This window comes from Hyperolius riggenbachi, chromosome 1, assembly GCF_040937935.1.
Source record: "Hyperolius riggenbachi isolate aHypRig1 chromosome 1, aHypRig1.pri, whole genome shotgun sequence".
Classification (NCBI taxonomy): Eukaryota; Metazoa; Chordata; class Amphibia; order Anura; family Hyperoliidae; genus Hyperolius; species Hyperolius riggenbachi.
The window spans coordinates 486,549,957-486,572,718 of record NC_090646.1 but is presented as its reverse complement, the minus strand read 5'-3'; the positions used below and the strand labels follow the sequence as shown (position 1 = coordinate 486,572,718).

Below are 22,762 nucleotides of genomic sequence, written 5' to 3'. Positions count from 1 at the left end.
GAGACATCTAGATAGTTGCTATCCGGATATCTCCCAGGAAAGCTGTGCGGGGGGGGTCAATCTTACCACAATGACGTCTTCTTCGGGTCCATACGCGTCGCCTCCCACCATGCTTCCAAGCGCTGCATGCGCCGGTCACGTGACTACAAACACTTCCTCCTTCCAGGTTGAAGGAGGAAGTGTTTGTGTCACGTGACCGGCGCATGCGGTGCTTGGAACGCATGGTGGGAGGCGACGCGTATGTACCCGAAGAAGACGTCATTGTGGTAAGATTGACCCCCCCGCACAGCTTTCCTGGGAGATATCTGGATAGCAACTATCCAGATGTCTCCCGGGTCGGATTTAAGCAGCCATGCTGATAGCCAAACTATGCCAGGAAAAAAAACACATATGTAAGTAGATAAATACCTGCTTTACTTACATAACAGATGTCAGATTGCACTGTCTCCATTTTGATTTCAGTGAATTTTATATAATAAGTTGGGAGAATTCTGTTCCCTGGCAGTGGACATCTTGGGTGTCTCCGGCTGAAGCCAATCCTGATGTAATTTCCTCCCTTACTCCCCTATGGCAAACCCCTGCATCCCCAGTCCTCCCTGCAGTATCCCCTCTGGACTTGGTCCCCAGACTGGATTTGAGGGCAGCATGTTCTATAGAAATTAATATAAATTAGAGCACTTGGCACATCTAATACACCTTCCCCACATCCCCCTCGGCATTTCCCCTCCTCCCCGCAGCATTACAGAGCGAAGCAGGGAGGAATAAAGGCAGTGCACACAGACTCACCTACTCATGGCTCTAGGCGCTGAGGTTCCCATCTAAACTCTGCACTACCACTGGATGCCCTCAAGTATCCGGGGAAGCCATAGAGGAGTAAGGGAGGAAATGACATCAGGATTGGCTTCAGCCTGTGGGGAGGCATGCACTGCAATTTCTCTTTTGCAGCTGATGTACCAAGTAAGAGCTTTGGGACAAGGGGATTGATATTCATCTAAAATAAAAATTGTCAGATTAATTATGAACTTTTGCATTGCCTGTTTAGCATCCATTTTAGTTGTTTAACATATGGAAATATAGACTTGATTTTGGAGTTACTCTTTAATTCTAAATAAAAAATGAGTTTAACTTACCTTGGGCTTTTTGCAGCCCCCCGGAGACTTTCTGTGCACACGGCACTGGTCTAAGTCCCTCCAGCCAGCAGCGGCGACCACCGCTAAGCTGGGCCAGTCCCCGCCAGCTGGCGGCTACTGCGCATGTGTAGGGATCACTCTGCACATGTGTAATAGTGATTTTCACATACTGTGCATGCGCAGAACGCTTCTGGCCATGGGAGCATGATCAGGGTGCAAGTGGCTTGGGGCCACGTATGCGTAGTAGCCGCCGCCCAGCGGCGACTGCCCAGCTTAGCGGGGGTCACCGCTGCTGACAGGAGAGGCTTGGACCAGCGTTGTAGGCACAGGGGGACTGCAAGAAGCTCCAGGTAAGGTCAACTCATCTTTTGAAGTAGACTTTAGATTTCCTTTAAACTGAAAATATTAATACATGAGACTCATTTCTATGTTTTATTTAAAACACATACAATTAATAATTTCATAAGTTTATTTTCACTTCAGGTTAGCTTTAAAGAGAACCAATAGTGAAAGGGGTGTGGAAGTGTTTGCTTGGTACTAGTTTGCAACCTTAAATAGTCTGTCTGCCCCTCATATGAGTGCATTTACTAGCTGCATGCGTGACTCAGACTCCGCTGAAACCAAAACATCAGCAACACTGCCAGGAATCTGGCATTAACTAGATATTAAGATGGCAACTCACTGACATTTCATTTGAATATGTTTAGATCTTTCTACAATGTGCTTTGATACAAAATACAGATTTCCAGGTTACCTGGTCACTGTTTCAGACACAGACCCTGGAGCATAGTGGGCCCAGATGGCACTTCATTTATTCACCATTAACTTTCTTGTGTTTCTCAGTGCCCATGAATTGTATGCAGCGTTGATTGCATAAGAATGTGAATTGCCCAATTAACTCATATCCATAGGGGCAGGTGGCATTGCTTTTAGAGTACCTCAATCTGAGGACCCTTAAAAGTTTTGCTATGGGGCCCCAGGATACATCAGAAATTGTATTTAAACTCAACTGATGGTACAATCAGATTGTAAGGTGTGAGGTCAGAGTTATAGGTATAAATTCTGCTTGTAATTTGCCAATTCAGTACAGGTCGTCCCCGGTTAACGAACGAGACAGGAACTGTAGGTTCGTTCTTAACCTGAATCTGTTCTTAAGAACACTGTGCCATCTCTATCCCCTGTACCTCTTCCGTGCCCCCCTGTGCCTCCAGTGCCCCCCTCTGTGTCACCTCTACCTGCTTATACAACTTTAAAGGGAACCTAAACTGAGAAGGATATGGATTTTTCCTTTTAAAATAATACCAGTTGCCTGACTCTCCGGCTGATCCTACGTCTCTAATACTTTTAGCCACAGCCCCTCAGCAAGCATGCAGATCAGGTGCTCTGACGTCTGAAGTCAGACTGGATTAGCTGCATGCTTGTTTCAGGTATGCGATTCATTCACTACTGCAGCCAAAGAGACCAGCAGGACTGCCAAGAAACTGGTATTGTTTAAAAGGAAACATCCATATCAATCTCAGTTTGTGTTCCCTTTAAAGGTACATACACATGTCTGATTTTTGCTTCTGCTTCAAAAGACCGTGCTGTCCATGGCTTTGTGAGTCTGATTTTTTCAAACGACCGGTCATTCGGACCAGCCATTTGGATGTCAAATCGGGCGTGTGTCCAAACAATCGTTCAGCTGATAAGACTGGTTTTAACCAATCCACCAAGCGGATCTGTCAAAACCAGCATTATCAGCTGAACGACCGTTTGTACACATGCCCGATTTGATGTCCAAACGGCCAGTCCAAACGCCAGACGTGTGTACGCACCTTAAGAAACTTCAGTTGTCATTTATGCAACAGAGCTTCACTGAGCTCTGTGACTCGCAAAGTCATAGACAGCACTGTCTTTTGAAGCTCTTATCTTAGCTCTCTCATTGTTTCTAGTTTGTTTATGGTTTTCCTGCAGAGGAAAGTTGAAAAGGTCATTAGCTCTGCTCTGTGAAACTGTTGAAAATGCTGAGTGTAATGTGTAAACTGCATTTATTAGAGAATGATGCAATGTTAAAAAAAGCTATATAACTGAAATTAAAAATATGAGACTATTTTCTTTGCTCCTAATGTTCTATTAATTATCCATACTACACATCGAATTAATTGTATCATAAGGTTTTTTTTTCGCTTCAATGTCACTTGAACCTCCATGGAGGTCTATTAAAACCGCCAGGGGGCAGCGCAGCACATTACATTTTATTTTTTTTAAATCATGTAGCTTGCCTAGTGCTAGCTACATGATAGCCGCTGTGCAGCGGCATCCCCCCTCCCCTACCGATCGCCTCCGGCGATCAGAGCAAACAGGAAATCCCGTTCAGAACGGGATTTCCTGTTTGGCTTCCCCTGTCGCCATGGAGACGATCAGGATGACGTCATCGATGTCATGGCGCACGGGAGAGTCACGATCCACCCCTTAGCGCTGCCTGGTGCTCATAGGCCAGGCTGCGCAAGGGGTCTAGGGGGGGGCAGCGCGGCGGGTAGCAGCGAATCGGCGTGGAGCGGCGGTGATTGTAAAGTGCTAGCTGCGTGTACCAAAAAAAAATTATGCAAATCGGCCCACCAGGGCCTGAGAAATCCTCCGCAGCGGCATAGCCCGAACTGAGTTTGGGCTTACCGCCAGGGAGGTTAAAGGACAGGTCCAAGAATGGAAAAAAAAGATGTATTTACCTGGGGCTTTCTCCAGCTCCTGGCAGCCGATATGTCCCAGGTTGGCATCTTGTGCCTGTGCGAGCAAGCGGTTGCACCGGTCACGATTGCGCTCACGTGGCTGGGGGAGCTCTGCGCAAGGGCAAAAGATGCCGACCTGGCGAGGCCAACATCTGCAACGGAGGGGACATTAGAGCTGCGGCAAGGGACATATCGGCTGATATACAGTGGAGGAAATAATTATTTGACCCCTCACTGATTTTGTAAGTTTGTCCAATGACAAAGAAATGAAAAGTCTCAGAACAGTATCATTTCAATGGTAGGTTTATTTTAACAGTGGCAGATAGCACATCAAAAAGAAAATCGAAAAAATAACCTTAAATAAAAGATAGCAACTGATTTGCATTTCATTGAGTGAAATAAGTTTTTGAACCCCTACCAACCATTAAGAGTTCTGGCTCCCACAGAGTGGTTAGACACTTCTACTCAATTAGTCACCCTCATTAAGGACACCTGTCTTAACTAGTCACCTGTATAAAAGACACCTGTCCACAGAATCAATCAATCAAGCAGACTCCAAACTCTTCAACATGGGAAAGACCAAAGAGCTGTCCAAGGATGTCAGAGACAAAATTGTAGACCTGCACAAGGCTGGAATGGACTACAAAACCATTAGCAAGAAGCTGGGAGAGAAGGTGACAACTGTTGGTGCGATTGTTCGAAAATGGAAGGAGCACAAAATGACCATCAATCGACCTCGCTCTGGGGCTTCACGCAAGATCTCACCTCGTGGGGTGTCAATGGTTCTGAGAAAGGTGAAAAAGCATCCTAGAACTACACGGGAGGAGTTAGTGAATGACCTCAAATTAGCAGGGACCACAGTCACCAAGAAAACCATTGGAAACACATTACACCGCAATGGATTAAAATCCTGCAGGGCTCGCAAGGTCCCCCTGCTCAAGAAGGCACATGTGCAGGCCCGTCTGAAGTTTGCCAATGAACACCTGAATGATTCTGTGAGTGACTGGGAGAAGGTGCTGTGGTCTGATGAGACCAAAATAGAGCTCTCTCGCTGTGTTTGGAGGAAGAAAAATGCTGCCTATTACCCCCAAAACACCGTCCCCACCGTCAAGCATGGGGGTGGAAACATTTTGCTTTGGGGGTGTTTTTCTGCTAAGGGCACAGGACAACTTAATCGCATTAACGGGAAAATGGACGGAGCCATGTATCGTGAAATCCTGAACGACAACCTCCTTCCCTCTGCCAGGAAACTGAAAATGGGTCGTGGATGGGTGTTCCAGCACGACAATGACCCAAAACATACAGCAAAGGCAACAAAGGAGTGGCTCAAGAAGAAGCACATTAAGGTCATGGAGTGGCCTAGTCAGTCTCCGGACCTTAATCCAATAGAAAACCTATGGAGGGAGCTCAAGCTCAGAGTTGCACAGAGACAGCCTCGAAACCTTAGGGATTTAGAGATGATCTGCAAAGAGGAGTGGACCAACATTCCTCCTAAAATGTGTGCAAACTTAGTCATCAATTACAAGAAACGTTTGACCTCTGTGCTTGCAAACAGGGGTTTTTCCACTAAGTATTAAGTCTTTTATTGTTAGAGGGTTCAAAAACTTATTTCACTCAATCAAATGCAAATCAGTTGCTATCTTTTATTTAAGGTTATTTTTTCGATTTTCCTTTTGGTGTGCTATCTGCCACTGTTAAAATAAACCTACCATTGAAATGATACTGTTCAGAGACTTTTCATTTCTTTGTCATTGGACAAACTTACAAAATCAGTGAGGGGTCAAATAATTATTTCCTCCACTGTATGTATATTACTAGTCTATATAAACCGCATACATATTTATTATTGCTTTGTCATTAAAAATCTTTATAGCCTCCACCTCCTCCTCCAGATGTGTCTGTCAATCACTGCTTCTTTTAGCTGCTGCTTAGGCATGTTCATAGCTTCACACAAGCTGTCTATCCATCTTAGCCTCTGTCGCCCGCTTCTTCTTTTGCCCTCAACTTGTCCATGCATCAACTATTTTTCCCCAAAAATCTGGTCTTCTCATTATGTGACCCAAATATTTGAGTAGTATTATATTGTGTAGAGCCACCCAAGACAAGCAGGTCATTGCAGAGATATCAGACTAAATACGATCTACTGTAGAAGTTACTGGCAGCCCACTCCAGGTAATTTTTGCTATTAAAACGAGATGAACAGAAGCAACACATCCTTAGATACCTGTATATTAATACCTACTTGACAGTAGACTCTACAATCTGATTGTAATATGCATTCTGTGCAGCCTTACCACTCTCTCTGCTGTATTTATTTAATAAATGAGGATACAGAAGACAATGACAGGTCCTTCTGCTTCAGGGATTTTGCTTATGGAGACTAACAGCATTAACCATAGCAACAACACCTCCATCCCACCCGATCCTGCTCCAGCATCTGCACTGGGCAGCCATTTCATTGGATGGTAGCTCTACAAATAGTTTAATTTGGTGCTCTATCTCCCTCTCATTTTGTAAAGAGATTAACCCACTTCGTATCAGGGCAGTGCAGCAGGGTTTTTTCGGCTCTGGGGGTTTCTCCCCGGTCATTCTACTACTTGTTACTGATCCTCATAACAATATGCTCCCTCCTAAAATTGTAACTTCCCCCTTAACATTATCCCGTTCTCAATGCCTATCCTTAACCCCACCCTTAACCCCACCCTTCCCAACGATAACCAGCACTAAGATGACATGGCTATTACGTACTGTCCAAATCATATAGTCACAGGCTAAACACTGCTTTTGGCTGATAAGTAGAGTACTAAGGAACGCAACCATTGGCTATGTATGGCTTGGTTCACACATAAAAGGTGTACAGTTCTGTTTCCGTCTTGTCCTGTCCTGTCAGTTTTGTATCAGTTTATAGGGTGTGTTCACACATAAAAGATGTGCAGTTCCAATCCTGTCAGGTAAAACCGATGCAAAACTGACAGGACAAGACTGGAATGGAAATGAACATATTTACGTGTGAACCCAGCCTTATAGCCAAGCACTCACATCCCAATAAACCGTACCAAATCTTAAAGCATTTTCCCAGGGGTGTAACTAGACTTAACAGGACCCCCCCTGCAAAAATGGTAGCATGAGGCCTCCTTAATCCTCAAACCTCATGCAGGTCAAGTGATCACGAGCTGGCGAATGGCAGCAGAGAGTGTTTCGCTTTTAAGTAGCTTCTGGAAGCAGGAAAAAATTACACATGCTTCTGCACTCGGAAGGGTTTTTTTGCTAATTGGCTGCACTAGCGGTTGGGGAGAAGGAGGAAGAGGGGCCCCCCTGCGATGGCAGTGGTCACAGGGGTGATTGCTACTTCTATGCATTTGCCCCTTCTCTCCCTCATTGCCATCCTCCTTTCCTTCCTTACATACATTACCAACTGTTCACCTTTTCCTCATCAGCACCCCTTGCTTCTTTTGTCTATTTAATTTCTTCTACTCTCCCTTTGCCTCCTTTGTCCTTCCCTTCTTGCTTGTCTTTTCCTCCCTCCCCCCCTTTATACTTTGCTTTGCTTTTAATGGTGCAGCACAGCCACAAGGAGGATAGTGGGACTGCACAGTCACAAGCAGGATAGTGGGACTGCACAGCCACAAGGAGGATAGTGGAACTGCACAGCCACAAGGAGGATAGTGGGACTGCACAGCCACAAGGAGGATAGTGGGACTGCACAGCCACAAGCAGGATAGTGGGACTGCACAGCCACAAGCAGGATAGTGGGACTGCACAGCCACAAGCAGGATAGTGGGACTGCACAGCCACAAGCAGGATAGTGGGACTGCACAGCCACAAGGAGGATAGTGGGACTGCACAGCCACAAGGAAGATAGTGGGACTGCACAGCCACAAGGAGGATAGTGGGACTGCACAGCCACAAGGAGGATAGTGGGACTGCACAGCCACAAGCAGGATAGTGGGACTGCACAGCCACAAGGAGGATAGTGGGACTGCACAGCCACAAGCAGGATAGTGGGACTGCACAGCCACAAGGAGGATAGTGGGACTGCACAGCCACAAGGAGGATAGTGGGACTGCACAGCCACAAGCAGGCTAGTGGGACTGCACAGCCACAAGGAGGCTAGTGGGACTGCACAGCCACAAGGAGGATAGTGGGACTGCACAGCCACAAGCAGGATAGTGGGACTGCACAGCCACAAGGAGGATAGTGGGACTGCACAGCCACAAGCAGGATAGTGGGACTGTACAGCCACAAGGAGGATAGTGGGACTGCACAGCCACAAGCAGGATAGTGGGACTGCACAGCCACAAGCAGGATAGTGGGACTGCACAGCCACAAGGAGGATAGTGGGACTGCACAGCCACAAGGAGGATAGTGGGACTGCACAGCCACAAGGAGGATAGTGGGACTGCACAGCCACAAGGAGGATAGTGGGACTGCACAGCCACAAGCAGGATAGTGGGACTACACAGCCACAAGGAGGATAGTGGGACTGCACAGCCACAAGCAGGATAGTGGGACTGCACAGCCACAAGGAGGATAGTGGGACTGCACAGCCACAAGCAGGATAGTGGGACTGCGCAGCCACAAGGAGGATAGTGGGACTGCACAGCCACAAGGAGGATAGTGGGACTGCACAGCCACAAGGAGGATAGTGGGACTGCACAGCCACAAGGAGGATAGTGGGACTGCACAGCCACAAGGAGGATAGTGGGACTGCACAGCCACAAGGAGGATAGTGGGACTGCACAGCCACAAGGAGGATAGTGGGACTGCACAGCCACAAGGAGGATAGTGGGACTGCACAGCCACAAGCAGGATAGTGGGACTGCACAGCCACAAGGAGGATAGTGGGACTGCACAGCCACAAGCAGGATAGTGGGACTGCACAGCCACAAGCAGGATAGTGGGACTGCACAGCCACAAGCAGGATAGTGGGACTGCACAGCCACAAGGAGGATAGTGGGACTGCACAGCCACAAGCAGGATAGTGGGACTGCACAGCCACAAGGAGGATAGTGGGACTGCACAGCCACAAGGAGGATAGTGGGACTGCACAGCCACAAGCAGGATAGTGGGACTGCACAGCCACAAGCAGGATAGTGGGACTGCACAGCCACAAGCAGGATAGTGGGACTGCACAGCCACAAGGAGGATAGTGGGACTGCACAGCCACAAGCAGGATAGTGGGACTGCACAGCCACAAGGAGGATAGTGGGACTGCACAGCCACAAGGAGGATAGTGGGACTGCACAGCCACAAGCAGGATAGTGGGACTGCACAGCCACAAGGAGGATAGTGGGACTGCACAGCCACAAGCAGGATAGTGGGACTGCACAGCCACAAGCAGGATAGTGGGACTGCACAGCCACAAGCAGGATAGTGGGACTGCACAGCCACAAGGAGGATAGTGGGACTGCACAGCCACAAGCAGGCTAGTGGGACTGCACAGCCACAAGCAGGATAGTGGGACTGCACAGCCACAAGGAGGATAGTGGGACTGCACAGCCACAAGCAGGATAGTGGGACTGCACAGCCACAAGGAGGATAGTGGGACTGCACAGCCACAAGCAGGATAGTGGGACTGCACAGCCACAAGCAGGATAGTGGGACTGCACAGCCACAAGCAGGATAGTGGGACTGCACAGCCACAAGGAGGATAGTGGGACTGCACAGCCACAAGCAGGATAGTGGGACTGCACAGCCACAAGGAGGATAGTGGGACTGCACAGCCACAAGCAGGATAGTGGGACTGCACAGCCACAAGGAGGATAGTGGGACTGCACTGCCACAAGGAGGATAGTGGGACTGCACAGCCACAAGCAGTATAGTGGGACTGCACAGCCACAAGCAGGATAGTGGGACTGCACAGCCACAAGCAGGATAGTGGGACTGCACAGCCACAAGCAGGATAGTGGGACTGCATATCCACACTGTAAATGCTGCCTCCTGTTGATGTATCCAGAATATATTTTCCTATTTTCTTGTTGTTGTTATTATTATCTTCATTATTATTATTACAATTGTCCTTTTAAGTTATGTTCTCTGGACCACAGCAGCTCTAAGTGTGCCAGACAAAATTGCTGGAATAATTTGTTGTCGTAGCAGTAAGTGCTTTTCTGCTAAGCTAAAATAATGATCAATACAAATGCTGGCTGGAAAAGCACAATACAGTCTTATGGTCTGAGTATAATTCTTCTGGTACAGACTGAAGAGTACATTAAGACAAATTGCACATCAAAAGCAAATTAGCTTACAAGGCAAATGCAGATAAGTACATCTCAGGTGCTTATCCATTATTTGTCACATGACATACATTTTGTGGTTCTTACTTATTAATTGTCACACTCTATACACTCATGATCTATTTAGTAAATATTATTTGGCTTCTATTTCCTGATTATGGTGGCTAAAACTGATTATCCTCCGAAGTATCTGAGGCCCATGGGGGGTATTTAGAAAGAAAATGAAAAGTGTACTTACTGATAACAGAAGAGTCCAGCACGTGGGACCAAGGTTTGTCTATTCATTTATCTAGAATTTACTGTATATAACACTGACAGTTTCCACAGCGCTACACACAGTCTTGTCACTAAGGGCCCGTTCTCACTTGGGCGATTAGCAATGATTCTCCCTAATCGCAGAAGCGCAAGTGCTTTATAAAGCACTAGCGCAATATTAATCTATGGCAGTGATCTCACTGCCGTGATTGCCGGCAATCGCAGGTGTTTCGCGATTAGTGATGACCGCAAAATGTGTTCCTTGCAGCGGTTTGCAGCGATTCAGGAGCGATCGCGATACAATGCTTATAAAAGCACTGATCCTAGTCGCTCTGAATTGCGACAGTATACAGTGATTTTACTGAGCTAATCGCGGTAAAATCACCCATTTTGTGTGAATGGGCCCTAACTGTCCCTTAAGTTGGCCATACACTGGTCGATTTGCCATCAGATTCGACCAACAGATAGATCCCTCTCTGATCGAATCTGATCAGAGAGGGATCATATGGCCACCTTACTGCAAACAGATTGTGATCGGTTTCAGGCTGAAATCGATTCAAAATCTGTGGAGCTGCCCCCCCCCCCCCGCATACATTACCTGTTCCGGCCGGCGCGAGTCCCCTGGTCCGCTGTCTTCTTCTCCGCTCTGGCCCCGCCACGCTCCGGCTACTGAACTTCCTGTCCAGGGGAAGTTTAAACAGTAGAGGGCGCTCTACTGTTTAAACTTCCTGCTGGGACAGGAAGTTCTGTGTAGCTCTGGAGCCCGAAGCGGAGAAGAAGACCAGGGGACTCACGCCGGCTGGAGCAGGTAATGTATTACCGCTGTATTGCGTCGGTCGTCGGGCATTCAAACGCCGCTAACGACGCACTCCCGACCCACCGGCGACCGAGAAAAATCTTCCGCACGGATGGGTCGATGGAAATCGACGGGAATGATCGATTTCGGACGGAAATAGATTGTTCTGTCAGCTGTGTGCGCGGCGATTTCACAGCCGTTTCGATCACTGTGATCGTTTCGACACATCGTATATCGGCGGGAAAATCGTTAGGTGTATGGGCCCCTTAAGAGTGGCTCACTATCTAATCCCTTCCATACACAATCAATCGATTGCACGAATAATCTTCAGAATTTATTGTAATAATGTATGCGGTTATACAGCAGACAAAAAAGCACAACGTTTCGGGCTACATGCCCTTTCTCAAGTGCTTAACCATCTAAACAAACTTAGACCTTCATATAAACACACACATATTGAGACACCCCTCCAAAGCATTAAGGGGCGGGCAGAAAACTTTTCCAGAACATTAGCCCTTACTCCTGAAAGGACAACCATTTATCATAAGAAGCACTTTAAACTGAAGTCCTCGTTAAGGCCACTGGGGGACTGCATCCCCAACCTGTCCATCCACCAAGCCTCACGCCACAACAGCGCACTCCTAAATTCTCTACCTTCTTGGCGCTGAACCACTTCGAGTACCTGCCATCGAAGCTGGCTCACGCCATGATTAAATTCCGCGAAATGGCGTGCGAGGGGATAAGTCTAAGGTCTAAGTTTGTTCAGATGGTTAAGCACTTGAGAAAGGGCATGTAGCCCGAAACGTTGTGCTTTTTTGTCTGCTGTATAACCGCATACATTATTACAATAAATTCTGAAGATTATTCGTGCAAGGGTTAAGTCCGGAATCGATTGATTGTGTATTGACTGGATTATGATTGGAGGCTTGATGGACCTCCTACGATGATCTGTGACTCCCCGAGATTAACAGAGTGATTCCTGAGGTCTGTGGACAACCCCCGTTGTGTTTGTTCACTATCTAATCCCTCCCACAGTCATATGTCCATCATAGTGTTGGGACAATTGTGGGCGAAGCCAGTTAACGTATCTGTATGTGTTTGTAATGACTGTGTTATTTCATTATTTATATAAAACTAGTACAAGCTTTAGTCAATGGGAGTCAAAAGGGTAAGATTCTCTATTGTTTACAGGTCATTTTTGTATATTTAGACAAAGGCCTGAGTGCCAAAACTTTGTGCAGTTTTGTGGTTAGGATACAATAAACTGAGCTAATTGCTAAATCCCGCTGGAGACCCAATTCCCTTGACTTCTTCATTTGGCTTCACTGTGCCTGTGAGTCCGTGCTGACTGGTTGACCCCCTGGTACCTGCTTGGTAGTTTGAGTTTTTGGACTACCGTATTCTCCTGGACTGCATTTCTAGGCAAAGGACATGTAGGCTGATATCTTGATCTTAGTGTCTATAATGTGAATTGCCCCCTTTCTTTGGGGTCTGACTGCACAGTGTGCAGGTGTTCAGCAGGACGGTGGACCAATGTAGAAAAAGAGAACTCAGGAAGCTGCCCTTTTTCTGCTAGAGACTTGACTGCTATTGTTGGGGAGGATTCTGGCAGCACTGTGAGGAGGGGGAGGAGGAGGCTGAAGTTGGACGCTGCAGGGCTAGAAAACATGGTAGCCGACAGGAGACAGATAGTTCAGTTGAAAAATAGGATTTACCTATTTTCTGCTTCATTACTGAACCTGCACAAAAAAACTCTCTGATGTTCTTGCCCAGTCTGTTTTTCTTCAAATATGTGATTTATAAGCTTTCTGAGCAAAGTGAAACACAGTCTATTAATACTCTATGAATTCAGCATAAACACAGAATGCTGGACTACATTATACACCCTGCCGCTCCCATAAGCCTAGCTGTATACTGGTGCACACACCACCCCCATGGATGCCCCAGTTTGAGATGAAATACATCCAAATAACAACCTGGTTATGTCCCCAATTTTTGAAGAGGGAACTCGAACAAGGAAGGTACAGACATCTGTTATCCCCATTGTGTATGGTATGGAGGTATACAGTGGCTCCACACCTATACCTACCAAAAGATCTACATTTTGTATTAAAAATAACTGAAATATTTGCAGGAGATTCCTCTCCCTGGTGGATTCCCTGAGTTTTTGTGAATTTGGGCTGTTAGGTACAGCACAATCCTGTAATGCCTCCTTCTCATGAATTTACATTCATTTGCTCAGTTGCTGCCAGCAGTCCATTTCCCTTACATATTATTGCTGACGAGGGAATGCTGTTAATCTGACATAACTGGTCACTAAGCATCTGTCTCTTTGCCTCTCCACCATAGAACACTACATCCTATAGTACACTGATGCCACCAGTGTCTTGGATTGAGCAGCACATTTTTGCAGTACTCATTACCACAAGGCGTTATGTTCTTGTATGTACAGATCATCTATAACTTGCAATGCTAGTTAATGTGTCTGAAGTGTTTAATTACCAACTCTTCATATACTAATGTTTCAATCCAGTGACAAGGTTGGCATACACTTGGGTGGTTGGATATGACTTTTCAGTTCTGTATTTCCTCCACGTTCCAGTAGCATAGCAATAAGGGATGCATATGTTGCGACTACACCTGGGCCCCTGGACCAGAGGGGCCAATCAGAAACCCTCCTTCAACCATTATGTTAGCTCTTCATTGATGCTATGCTGGTAATGATCACTTCTATAGGTGCTTTGAATAGTTGTAATCATTACGGTGTTTTGGTGCACCAAGTGATTGATTTTTTTTTGGGGCACTTTTTTTTAGCACCCAGGGCATCTCAAAAGCACATTACAAATGCATGTCAACAATGTGGCTCATTATAAAAATGAAAAAAATAAATGTTTTTTTTTTTTTTTTTTACATTTAAAAGTTTATCAGAGGCCTTTATTACCCTTCTTCCAAGGCCTGCCCCACCACAGAAAGTTCATGAAAATAAGGACTGAAGTAATTATTCTATTACACACATTAGCAGAGAGCAAACAAAAGCTTTCATCAGCAGGAAGGTTGGAAGTAGAGATTGGGCACTATGCTACACACAGTTTAGAGAAGCCACATATGCTATCTTCACACCTTCCCCTGGATAAATAATGGGCAACTAGAAGGGGTGGGGGAAACAAGGCCACTCCTATAGCTTTTAGAAACCAGGACTAACTGCAGAAAAGGGGCAGTCGGTTCCCCTTAAGGAGGCTCAATGTAAAACTGGGACTGGGGTCCATAGCTCCTTAGCTCCTTTTCCTTTTGTTTTAAAAAATCTGGTCGAGATTTGATTAGTCACTTCAGTTCTCTGGAGCTGTTCACTGTTCTCCAACCTTAGAATGTCATCCCCAGAGGCGTGGCAATAGCCATAGCAGCCATAGCAGTTGTTATGGGGCCCTGGTGGTATTCACCATTAACTTTCTTTTCTCCACCCTCTGACTTTGTCTCAGTGCTCATGAACTATTTGCAGTGTTGATTGCATGAGAATGTAAATTGCCCAATTAACTTATATCCATAGGGTAGGGGCAGGTGGCATTGCTCATGAATGGCTACATCTAAGGGCCCCATGAAAGGTTTGCTATGCGTCCCCATGATCTCTAGATATGCCACTGGTCATCCCCATAGAGTGGCCTATGCAAAGTGTAACATGTCTCCATCATGCTATAGGCCCCCGAAAAACAGGCTATTTCATGATAGAAATCTTGATATCAGCTTGAAAAATCAAGCTCTGATTTCAATAGAATCTAGCATAGCAAACGAGTATGTCCTATGCATAAGCATGATTATTCTATAAGCAACATCTTCTGCAATTTATTGAATTTCACTTAAGTACCCCTTTGACCCTTTCGTCCTTGACCAGCTGTAATCTGTAATTACTGGAGTCTAGTTTGCATTTGATTATTGTATTCACCCTCCGAATTGTACTTGCTCTCTGGGCTGTGCATTGCACCAGCAATATTGCAACTACTTCAGCAATCAAAATAATGAGTTCAGCGCTTGAGTTATCAAGTAAAATGAGTTTGGATTGCTTTTATTTTAATGTGCAGAAGCATAATAAGTGAATACTGCACAGTTTTCACGTTTAAAGGGTCCTGTGAATTATATTTCCTCATTTGCCATAGGATCACTGTACCAGAAGAAATATACTGAAAATCACAAATGTCTGTATGCAGAAAATGGGGTTAAAGTGACATGCCACCTTATTTAAGGCTCCTTTCACACTTCAGTGTTCTCCCCAGGCTCTTTTTGGTGAGCACCCGGCTGTCATCGGCTTTCCTCCTCATCCTTCTCCTATGCTCTAAGCAGTGTTTTACTGACCCTGCCTTTTCCCCATCATGCACCACCCAGCTACTTTTTCACTCCACCCGGCTGTAAAAAATGTCTGGGGAGAGCAGTGCACTTGATCTGTTGTGGTGTGCATCCACAGAAATAGGATTGCACCGCAGCGGTGTTGACAAGTCGCAATGCACTTTCTCAGTGCGATACAACGTGTACAGTGCAGCATACAGTCCACAGATTTATACTTGTACCACACCCGAGTGCGCACCTCCCGATAACCCACTGCAAGCAGAGTGCTTAATGCTGCGACATACAGTATATCGGTGGTACAAAGGGCATGATGAAATGTAATGTTCTTATAAATAATCTTTTCATTTCAGTTTGTAATTTTCTGCGCCTATCCCTTAGAGCCTGTAAGTTCCAACAGCATTTTTTTCCCAAGTATGAAATCAGTACATTTTAGTGCTTTCTGTAAAGTAATGAATGTCCAGTAACATCCCAGTAACTCACTTTTCTCGTATGTGTAATTAGCTGCACAAGAGCAGGAATTATTACAACACTGGAGGAGTAACATCTGAATTAATCTTTCAACGGACACAGTTGCAAACGAACCCAACAGTGGGCCCCTCTGCAGAATACATATAGGGGGCCACATGTGAGTGGGTGTGGTCATAAAAGATCAAGGGTTGGATCCAAAATGATCAATAGCATAAAAGTATGTGAACCTAGGTTTCATTTTGTAGGCACCATGTTAATATAGCACACATTTTTTACTTATTCATTATGTCTCATACATGATTGGGCCACAAGCAATTATCACTACACCTCATGCAGCAGTGTCATACATGTTACAAAGAAAAAGATGAAAACTTCTGAAAATGTAAATAGTGAAAAAACCCAAAACCTACTTCCATTATTATTGTTCTGTATTTATATCGCAGTTATATCTTTCACGGTGCTTTTTACAGAGTACTAGACAACTACATGGATGGGAGCAAGCCCAGATTTACATCACAGGAGCTTAGACTTCACACCCCATGAACCTACAAATTCCCGCCAAACTGCACCACAATTGTGCTGGCTGGCCTAGCTGTCACTTCTCCTTTACTTCCCTTGCCCCTCATAGGTAACCACAAGTGTCCCTTAGCATAAAGGTACCCTCAGTATTAAGTATTAATTGTCACTGGAATTCCGAGAACTGAGTGAGTAACCGCTCATTTACGTTCTGCTCGGGACTTTGCATAGGGAGGGAGGCACAAGGGGAGGGAGCGAGCCGCCTTTCCATCATCCGGCACCTGTAGGCAAGTACCCACTGTGCCTTATGGTAAATCCGGCCCTGGAGGGGAGTGACACAGGGAGAGAGAGACTGTCTTCTAATAGGCTAGATGTTGACACATGCATGAGCCTAGAGGATAATTTGTCCCTGACTGTGGTGCAGATGCATGGGCCTAAGAGTACATTGGCACCCTGTGTGGCTGTCGTGCCTATATCCGCCCCTAAACTGACACACAGGTACTCTCTGTGCTTGCAGGAAGGCAACAAATTTTAAATAATGTTTGAAAAAATTCTTTTGATGTATAAGTCTAAATTAAGGAATTGCTTTTATATCAACAAAAGTAGAATACCTCCAAGGGAAGAGGGATATGGAGGCTGACATATTTATTTCATTTTAGACAATGCAGATAGCCAGGCTGTCCTGCTGATTCTCAATTACTAAACTATATAGAACACAAGTTTATAAAGCAACATCACTTTCTGTTTCCTGAGAGTCACCGCAGTCATCGCCTTGGGCATATTAGCGTGTAGCCATAATTGTTAACTAGTAAATGTGCTTGTTCACTTATATTTTGTTTTTCTATACAGTTATACAGTAGTGTGAGCAGGTTTTCCCTGCATCACAGTAGATGTGTGCATACCATGGCTTTTGTAAATCGCCCACTGGGGCCCACCGGCTTGACCAAAAACAAAAACACCATCTTCTCAGGAATACAAATAGAAATCATTCAGTGGTATGCAGGAGAACAGAGGCGCCAAAAGGATAAAAGGAAGCTAAATGAGCTTAAAAACCAAATTCTTGGTAAATAGAGGAGGTAGTGGTGGACTTACCTCCTCCAAGTAGACACACAACGACTGTAGTAAAGACAGTCAATATATTTTATTTATGAACTCCAAATATGCAACGCGTTTTGCAGGTTTGATCCCGCTTCATCAGGCAATAACAACGGAGCAATAGCATATGTGGTCAGTAGAAGAGCCTGGCTCCATTGTTATTGCCTGATGAAGCGGGGTCAAACATGCGAAACGTGTTGCATATTTGGAGTTCATAAATACAATATATTGATTGTCTTTACTACAGTCGTGTGTCTACTTGGAGGAGGTAAGTCCACCACTACCTCTTCTATTTACCAAGAATTTGGTTTTTAAGCTCATTTAGCTTCCTTTTATCCTTTTGGCGCCTCTGTTCTCCTGCATAATTTGAGTCCACCCTGGGTGGAGGGTTGAACCCCCTTTTTCTCATCTACAGAGAGCGACTTCTTATTCCTGAGTGGGGTCAGGAAAATCTCCCCACCTGCCTTTACAGTGGTTGCCTAATTGTAACCCTGGTTTGTGAGTATTAATATTTACTCTATCTAGTAACCATTTACCAGTACATATTACACTATTGGGGCTCTTGGTGTTCCTTGTTTTTATTTCCTTGTTTTTAGAAATCATTCAGTACAGGACTGAGACGGCGATATGCCAGAATACAGACACATTTAAACCAGTATAATTAAAATACTTGCATTTTAAAAATAAATACTTTAAGGAGTACCAGAGACATAGTAAAATAAGTTTTATACGGGCTTCCTCCAGCCCCATGCGCATGGATCGCTCCCACGCCGCTGTCCTCATTCTTCTCTGTTGCTGGAACCGGGTCCCATCGGAGAGATAAGTAGAGAGCGCACTTCTCTTGCGTCAGACTGGCCGCAACTGGCAGAAGTTATGGCACCTGGTACCGACAACAGAGAAGGCTGAGGACAGGGGTGTGGGAGCGATCTGTTCAGAGGGGGCTGGAGGAAGCCCCAGGTATGTATAAAACTTTTATTTGATTACGTCTCTGGTTTCCCTTAAGTATGGCTTCTGTTGGGCCTTTTTGTATGTTTGACTGCTTTTTTGTGTTTTTCATTCTGGCTGTGCATTCTGCGTTTTAGCTTTGCTTGAAAGCCTCTTCTGACTCTCATGTACAGATTGTTAATTGGGTTGGTGCTGTCTTTGTTTAGTGCCGCTGATGCTCGTCTCCAAGCTGATGCTGCTTCTGTAGCTGCCCAACAGGCACTGGAGGCATCTAGAGCTGCTCAGATCCTGTCACATGACCTGGAAGAACTGCTGGAAACGCCAAGTAAGTATATCTTGATCATTTTGTTAGGAATAGGCAAGGGCTGGTTTAAATGAACAGTCAAGGTACATTTACCACTTTCCAGGCACCTAAAACCAACTACTAGTTACCATGTAGCATAACATTCAAATGTGTTTGCATGTGGTTGTTTAACCTCTCTGGCGGTATGATTACTTCCAGTTTTAGATTCTAAAAGCAGTGCATTTTTTTTCACAAGCTTTTAGACCCTAAAAGGAGGAAAATATCATACTGCTAGACAGATCTGTGGCAGCCTTGCACATTACTCACCTCCCCTGGATCCAGCAGTGTAATTTGCCCTCCCTCCACCAGAAGGCGCTCTACCCCTGTAGTGAGTTTGCTATCTGTCACTATGGCGACAGAGGGTGATCTCACCAGAGGGATCGAGAGCCTCTGAGGACCGGAAGAAGAATGGCTGCCAGCATCTGGATCCTAGGGTAGGTAAGTTGCAAATGCCCGCCGCATGGGCGCTCTGCATATACCTCCTGGTGGCTACCCCGGTTAGCACTCTGAACTGCTGATTTCCGAGCGAGTCTGACTCTTGGTTACTGGTTTACTGCTAAGGAGGTTAAGGCAGGCATCTGCAAAGCTTTCACAGACATTCATTACATGCCTGGAAAGTTCTACAGGTGTGCTTGTCTAGTGTTTTTTTTTAAGTGCTTGACTTGCACCAGAAAAGGCCAGCTATAGGGAGAGGCAATTTCCTGTCCTCCAAAATGCTTTCAAACATGTAAAAAATGCATCTCGAACACTTCTCTTTCAAATAACGTTTAATGGGTAACTGAAGTGAAAAAATGAAAGATAATGGAATACTTACCTCAGTAGTAAGAGGCCTCTGGTTAGCCCAAAGCCTTCCCACATCAAGCTAGACCCCACAGATCCAGCGCTTGGACCCTCAGAACAAGGCTTGGTGGAATATGTTCTCAAGGTTGCTCCTAACTTCGTGTATGAGTGACAGCCCACGTCTGTGCAGTGGCAGGGAGACGCTTAATAAGCATGGCTTTTTCCTCCGTGCACAAGCGGCTCTGTGTCACAGCGCAGGCTCAGACTGTACTTGTGTCTGTGTAGATGGGAGCGTGGAGGCAAAGAAGGGGGTCCCCGGGAGCAGCGGTGGGTTGAAGAAAAACTGGTGAAGCCTCTGGATTGCGTGGCTGATCCCATCACTGAAAAGTAAATGGGACAGCCGCGTGTTTTTGCAAAATCTGCGTGCAGCATGCATTCCCGGACCGCACAGGTCCGGAACGCATGCAGTGTGAACGTCAGACAGTGCACTCTATGCACTGTCTGATGTCGTGCGTGTCGGGCCACCCGCACACATTTCCAAAACGCGGCTGGAAACGCGTGCAGTCTGAACGGGCTCTAACTAATGTAACTATTTAAACCCCCCCCCCCCAAGCTTTGCTTTAATAAGCATCCCTATTCAAACTTATGGAAAGGATTGATAAAAAAATATAAAATATATAAAAAAGAACTGAACAAGATGTTACAAGAATAATACTTGAACCGCAGTTTAACTGCTTCTCTTAACAAATGCCTAGAAAGTGACAGAAGCCTCTTCACCGCCTTTCATTTATTTCCATTATAATAAATTATAATGAGAGGGCTTAACGGCTCATCATGGGTTATTAAGCAGTCAGATGCTACAGAACAGAACTTCCACCATTAAAAAAAAGCACTAAAAAAAAAAAAAAAAGCCCTAACAAGCCCTAACTCTAAATAAGCAAACGGTCTATAAAAATGATGACATTACGTTCCTTTCTGAAGTACTTGCATGTCCCTCTTTTTATTATTCAGTATTTATATATTGCACCGACATCTTCCGCACCTTTGTACAGAGTATATATAGTCTTGCCACTTAACTGTCCCTCAGAAGGGCTCACAATCTAATCTTTACCATTGTCATATGCGTTGTGTAGCGTATGTATCGTAGTCTAGAGCCAATTTAGGGGAGGCCAAATAATTCATCTGTATGTTTTTGGGATCACTCTACAGTTGGATGTGACTAACTGATGTATAAGCAATATGGAGATGACTGTATACCAGCTAAAGGACATGGCTGTTCATATCCACTGAGCAGTGAGCACAGATTGTGGGCTGCTGATTCTTACATGGTTACATAGTTATTTGGGTTGAAAAAAAGACATCCATCCATCAAGTTCAATTAGAAAATAAAGTACAACACCAGCCTGCTCCCTCACATATCCCTGTTGATCCAGAGGGAGGTGAAAAACCCTTACAAGGCATGGTCCAATTAGCCCCAAAAGGGAAATAGATTCCTTCCCGACTCCAGATGGCAATCAGATAAAATCCCTGGATCAACACCACCAGGTATTACCTAGCAATTATAGCCATGGATATCTTTCAATGCAAGGAAAGCATTCTAAGCCCCCTTTAAATGCAGATTTATAATTTGCCATAACTACTTTCTATGGCAATGCATTCCACATTCTGTGGCCCCAGTAATGAGGTCTAGGAGTTATAGATCCCACACCATGCTGTCCACTCTTTCTGTATTAAAACGTGCCAGTTAGGTCTCCATTTGCTGATGTCTCAATTCCCATTCCCGTTGTTAGATATAATTGGCTTAAATGTAAATGTAAAAGAAATGATATATAAGTAATAAAACAATTCAATGCACTTCCCCGTTATAATTCCACCTCTACATTACCCTTGATATATTTTACCTATTTCCTACATGTAAAAGAATAGCACTGAATTGGAAGCTGTTCGCGGTGACCAGAGTGATCATATCTCATGTAATGTAGACGTGTATCTATAGAATCTCTCCTAACAATAACATTTGTGACATGATGGCAGGGTAATGTAACCAATATTGCATACATGATTTATTCTTCTACTTTCTCCGGTTAGTAGATACTAACCATGACTTGGTTTAGACATGCACTCATTAATCAGATGTAAGGAGTGACCGTGCTGTGTTTTGTTGTGCAGACCAGTGTATTAGGTGGCGTGTTCATGCATGATTTGTACACACACTGGTGACAAGCCTCCCTAACTGTCTGCATAGCCCTTCGGGATCTGAGAAGCAGAGGAAAGACTAATTGTAACCACAAAGCTAGAATGTATATTTACAAATAACACAACATAATTACTTCAGAAACAGCTCAGCTAATTGATGGCATGACCACAACTGCAAGTAATGAAGATCAGGCTGTTGATCATTTCAGGGCAGAGGGTCTGTGTAAGTAACAAGGCTTAAAGACCCATTCCAGACACAAATGTTTTCTTACATTTGTGCTGCACTTAGATGCAGTGCTCCTTTGTGTCAGAGTAGAAGCTCTTTGTTTAGATGATGTCAAATAAATCACTTGTAAAGTATTTGGTTTGGAGCCCAGACATACCCTGCACTACAGACAGTTGCTATAGGCTGCACTCCTTACAGACAGATTCAGTCTGTGCCTGCCTCCTGACAGTTTGAACAGCATGATAATGCAGTATAAGCAGCAGCCACACCCATAGGGCTTGTAACTGACACTCAAAACCCAGTAGCTTGTAGCTACTTAGCTATTAGATGGTATTTTCCAACCTGTGCCTGGAGATGGGCTATACCAGTAAGTACACTTCTCTCCATTTATTGTACTCAGTAGGAGCAAGAAAGAGTTTTATTCACCCAGAAAACTATTTGTGCTTTATGTTCAGTTATTGGAAAGTGTATGGGAAAGAAATAAGCAACTACAGCCTAATAATCAATGACACATCAACACTGGGCATAAGTATAAAAGTTCTAGATGAACATCTTGACCTGATTCACCATTGTTCTTACTCATGATTGTCCAGTAGTGCTGAGGTATACATACATCTGAGACCTCCATAAAGCCTTACCATAGGCATTTAGACTAGAGCTATAATCCCATTATCCAAGTTTCTGTTGCCAACGTAGTCGTAACAACTCTTTTTTTATTAAAGTGACATGATGACAT

General features: G+C 45.0%; 1 protein-coding gene across 1 annotated transcript in view; it reads left to right on the top strand.

The window, feature by feature from the left end:
- The window catches only part of JPH4 (junctophilin 4), a 41,281-nt gene that overhangs the window by 11,936 nt on the left and 6,583 nt on the right, over positions 1–22,762 (top strand). Inside the window, exon 4 of the mRNA XM_068242136.1 lies at positions 18,688–18,806. Within this exon, the coding sequence (XP_068098237.1) occupies positions 18,688–18,806 (119 nt within the window). The remainder of the gene's footprint in view (positions 1–18,687; positions 18,807–22,762) is intronic.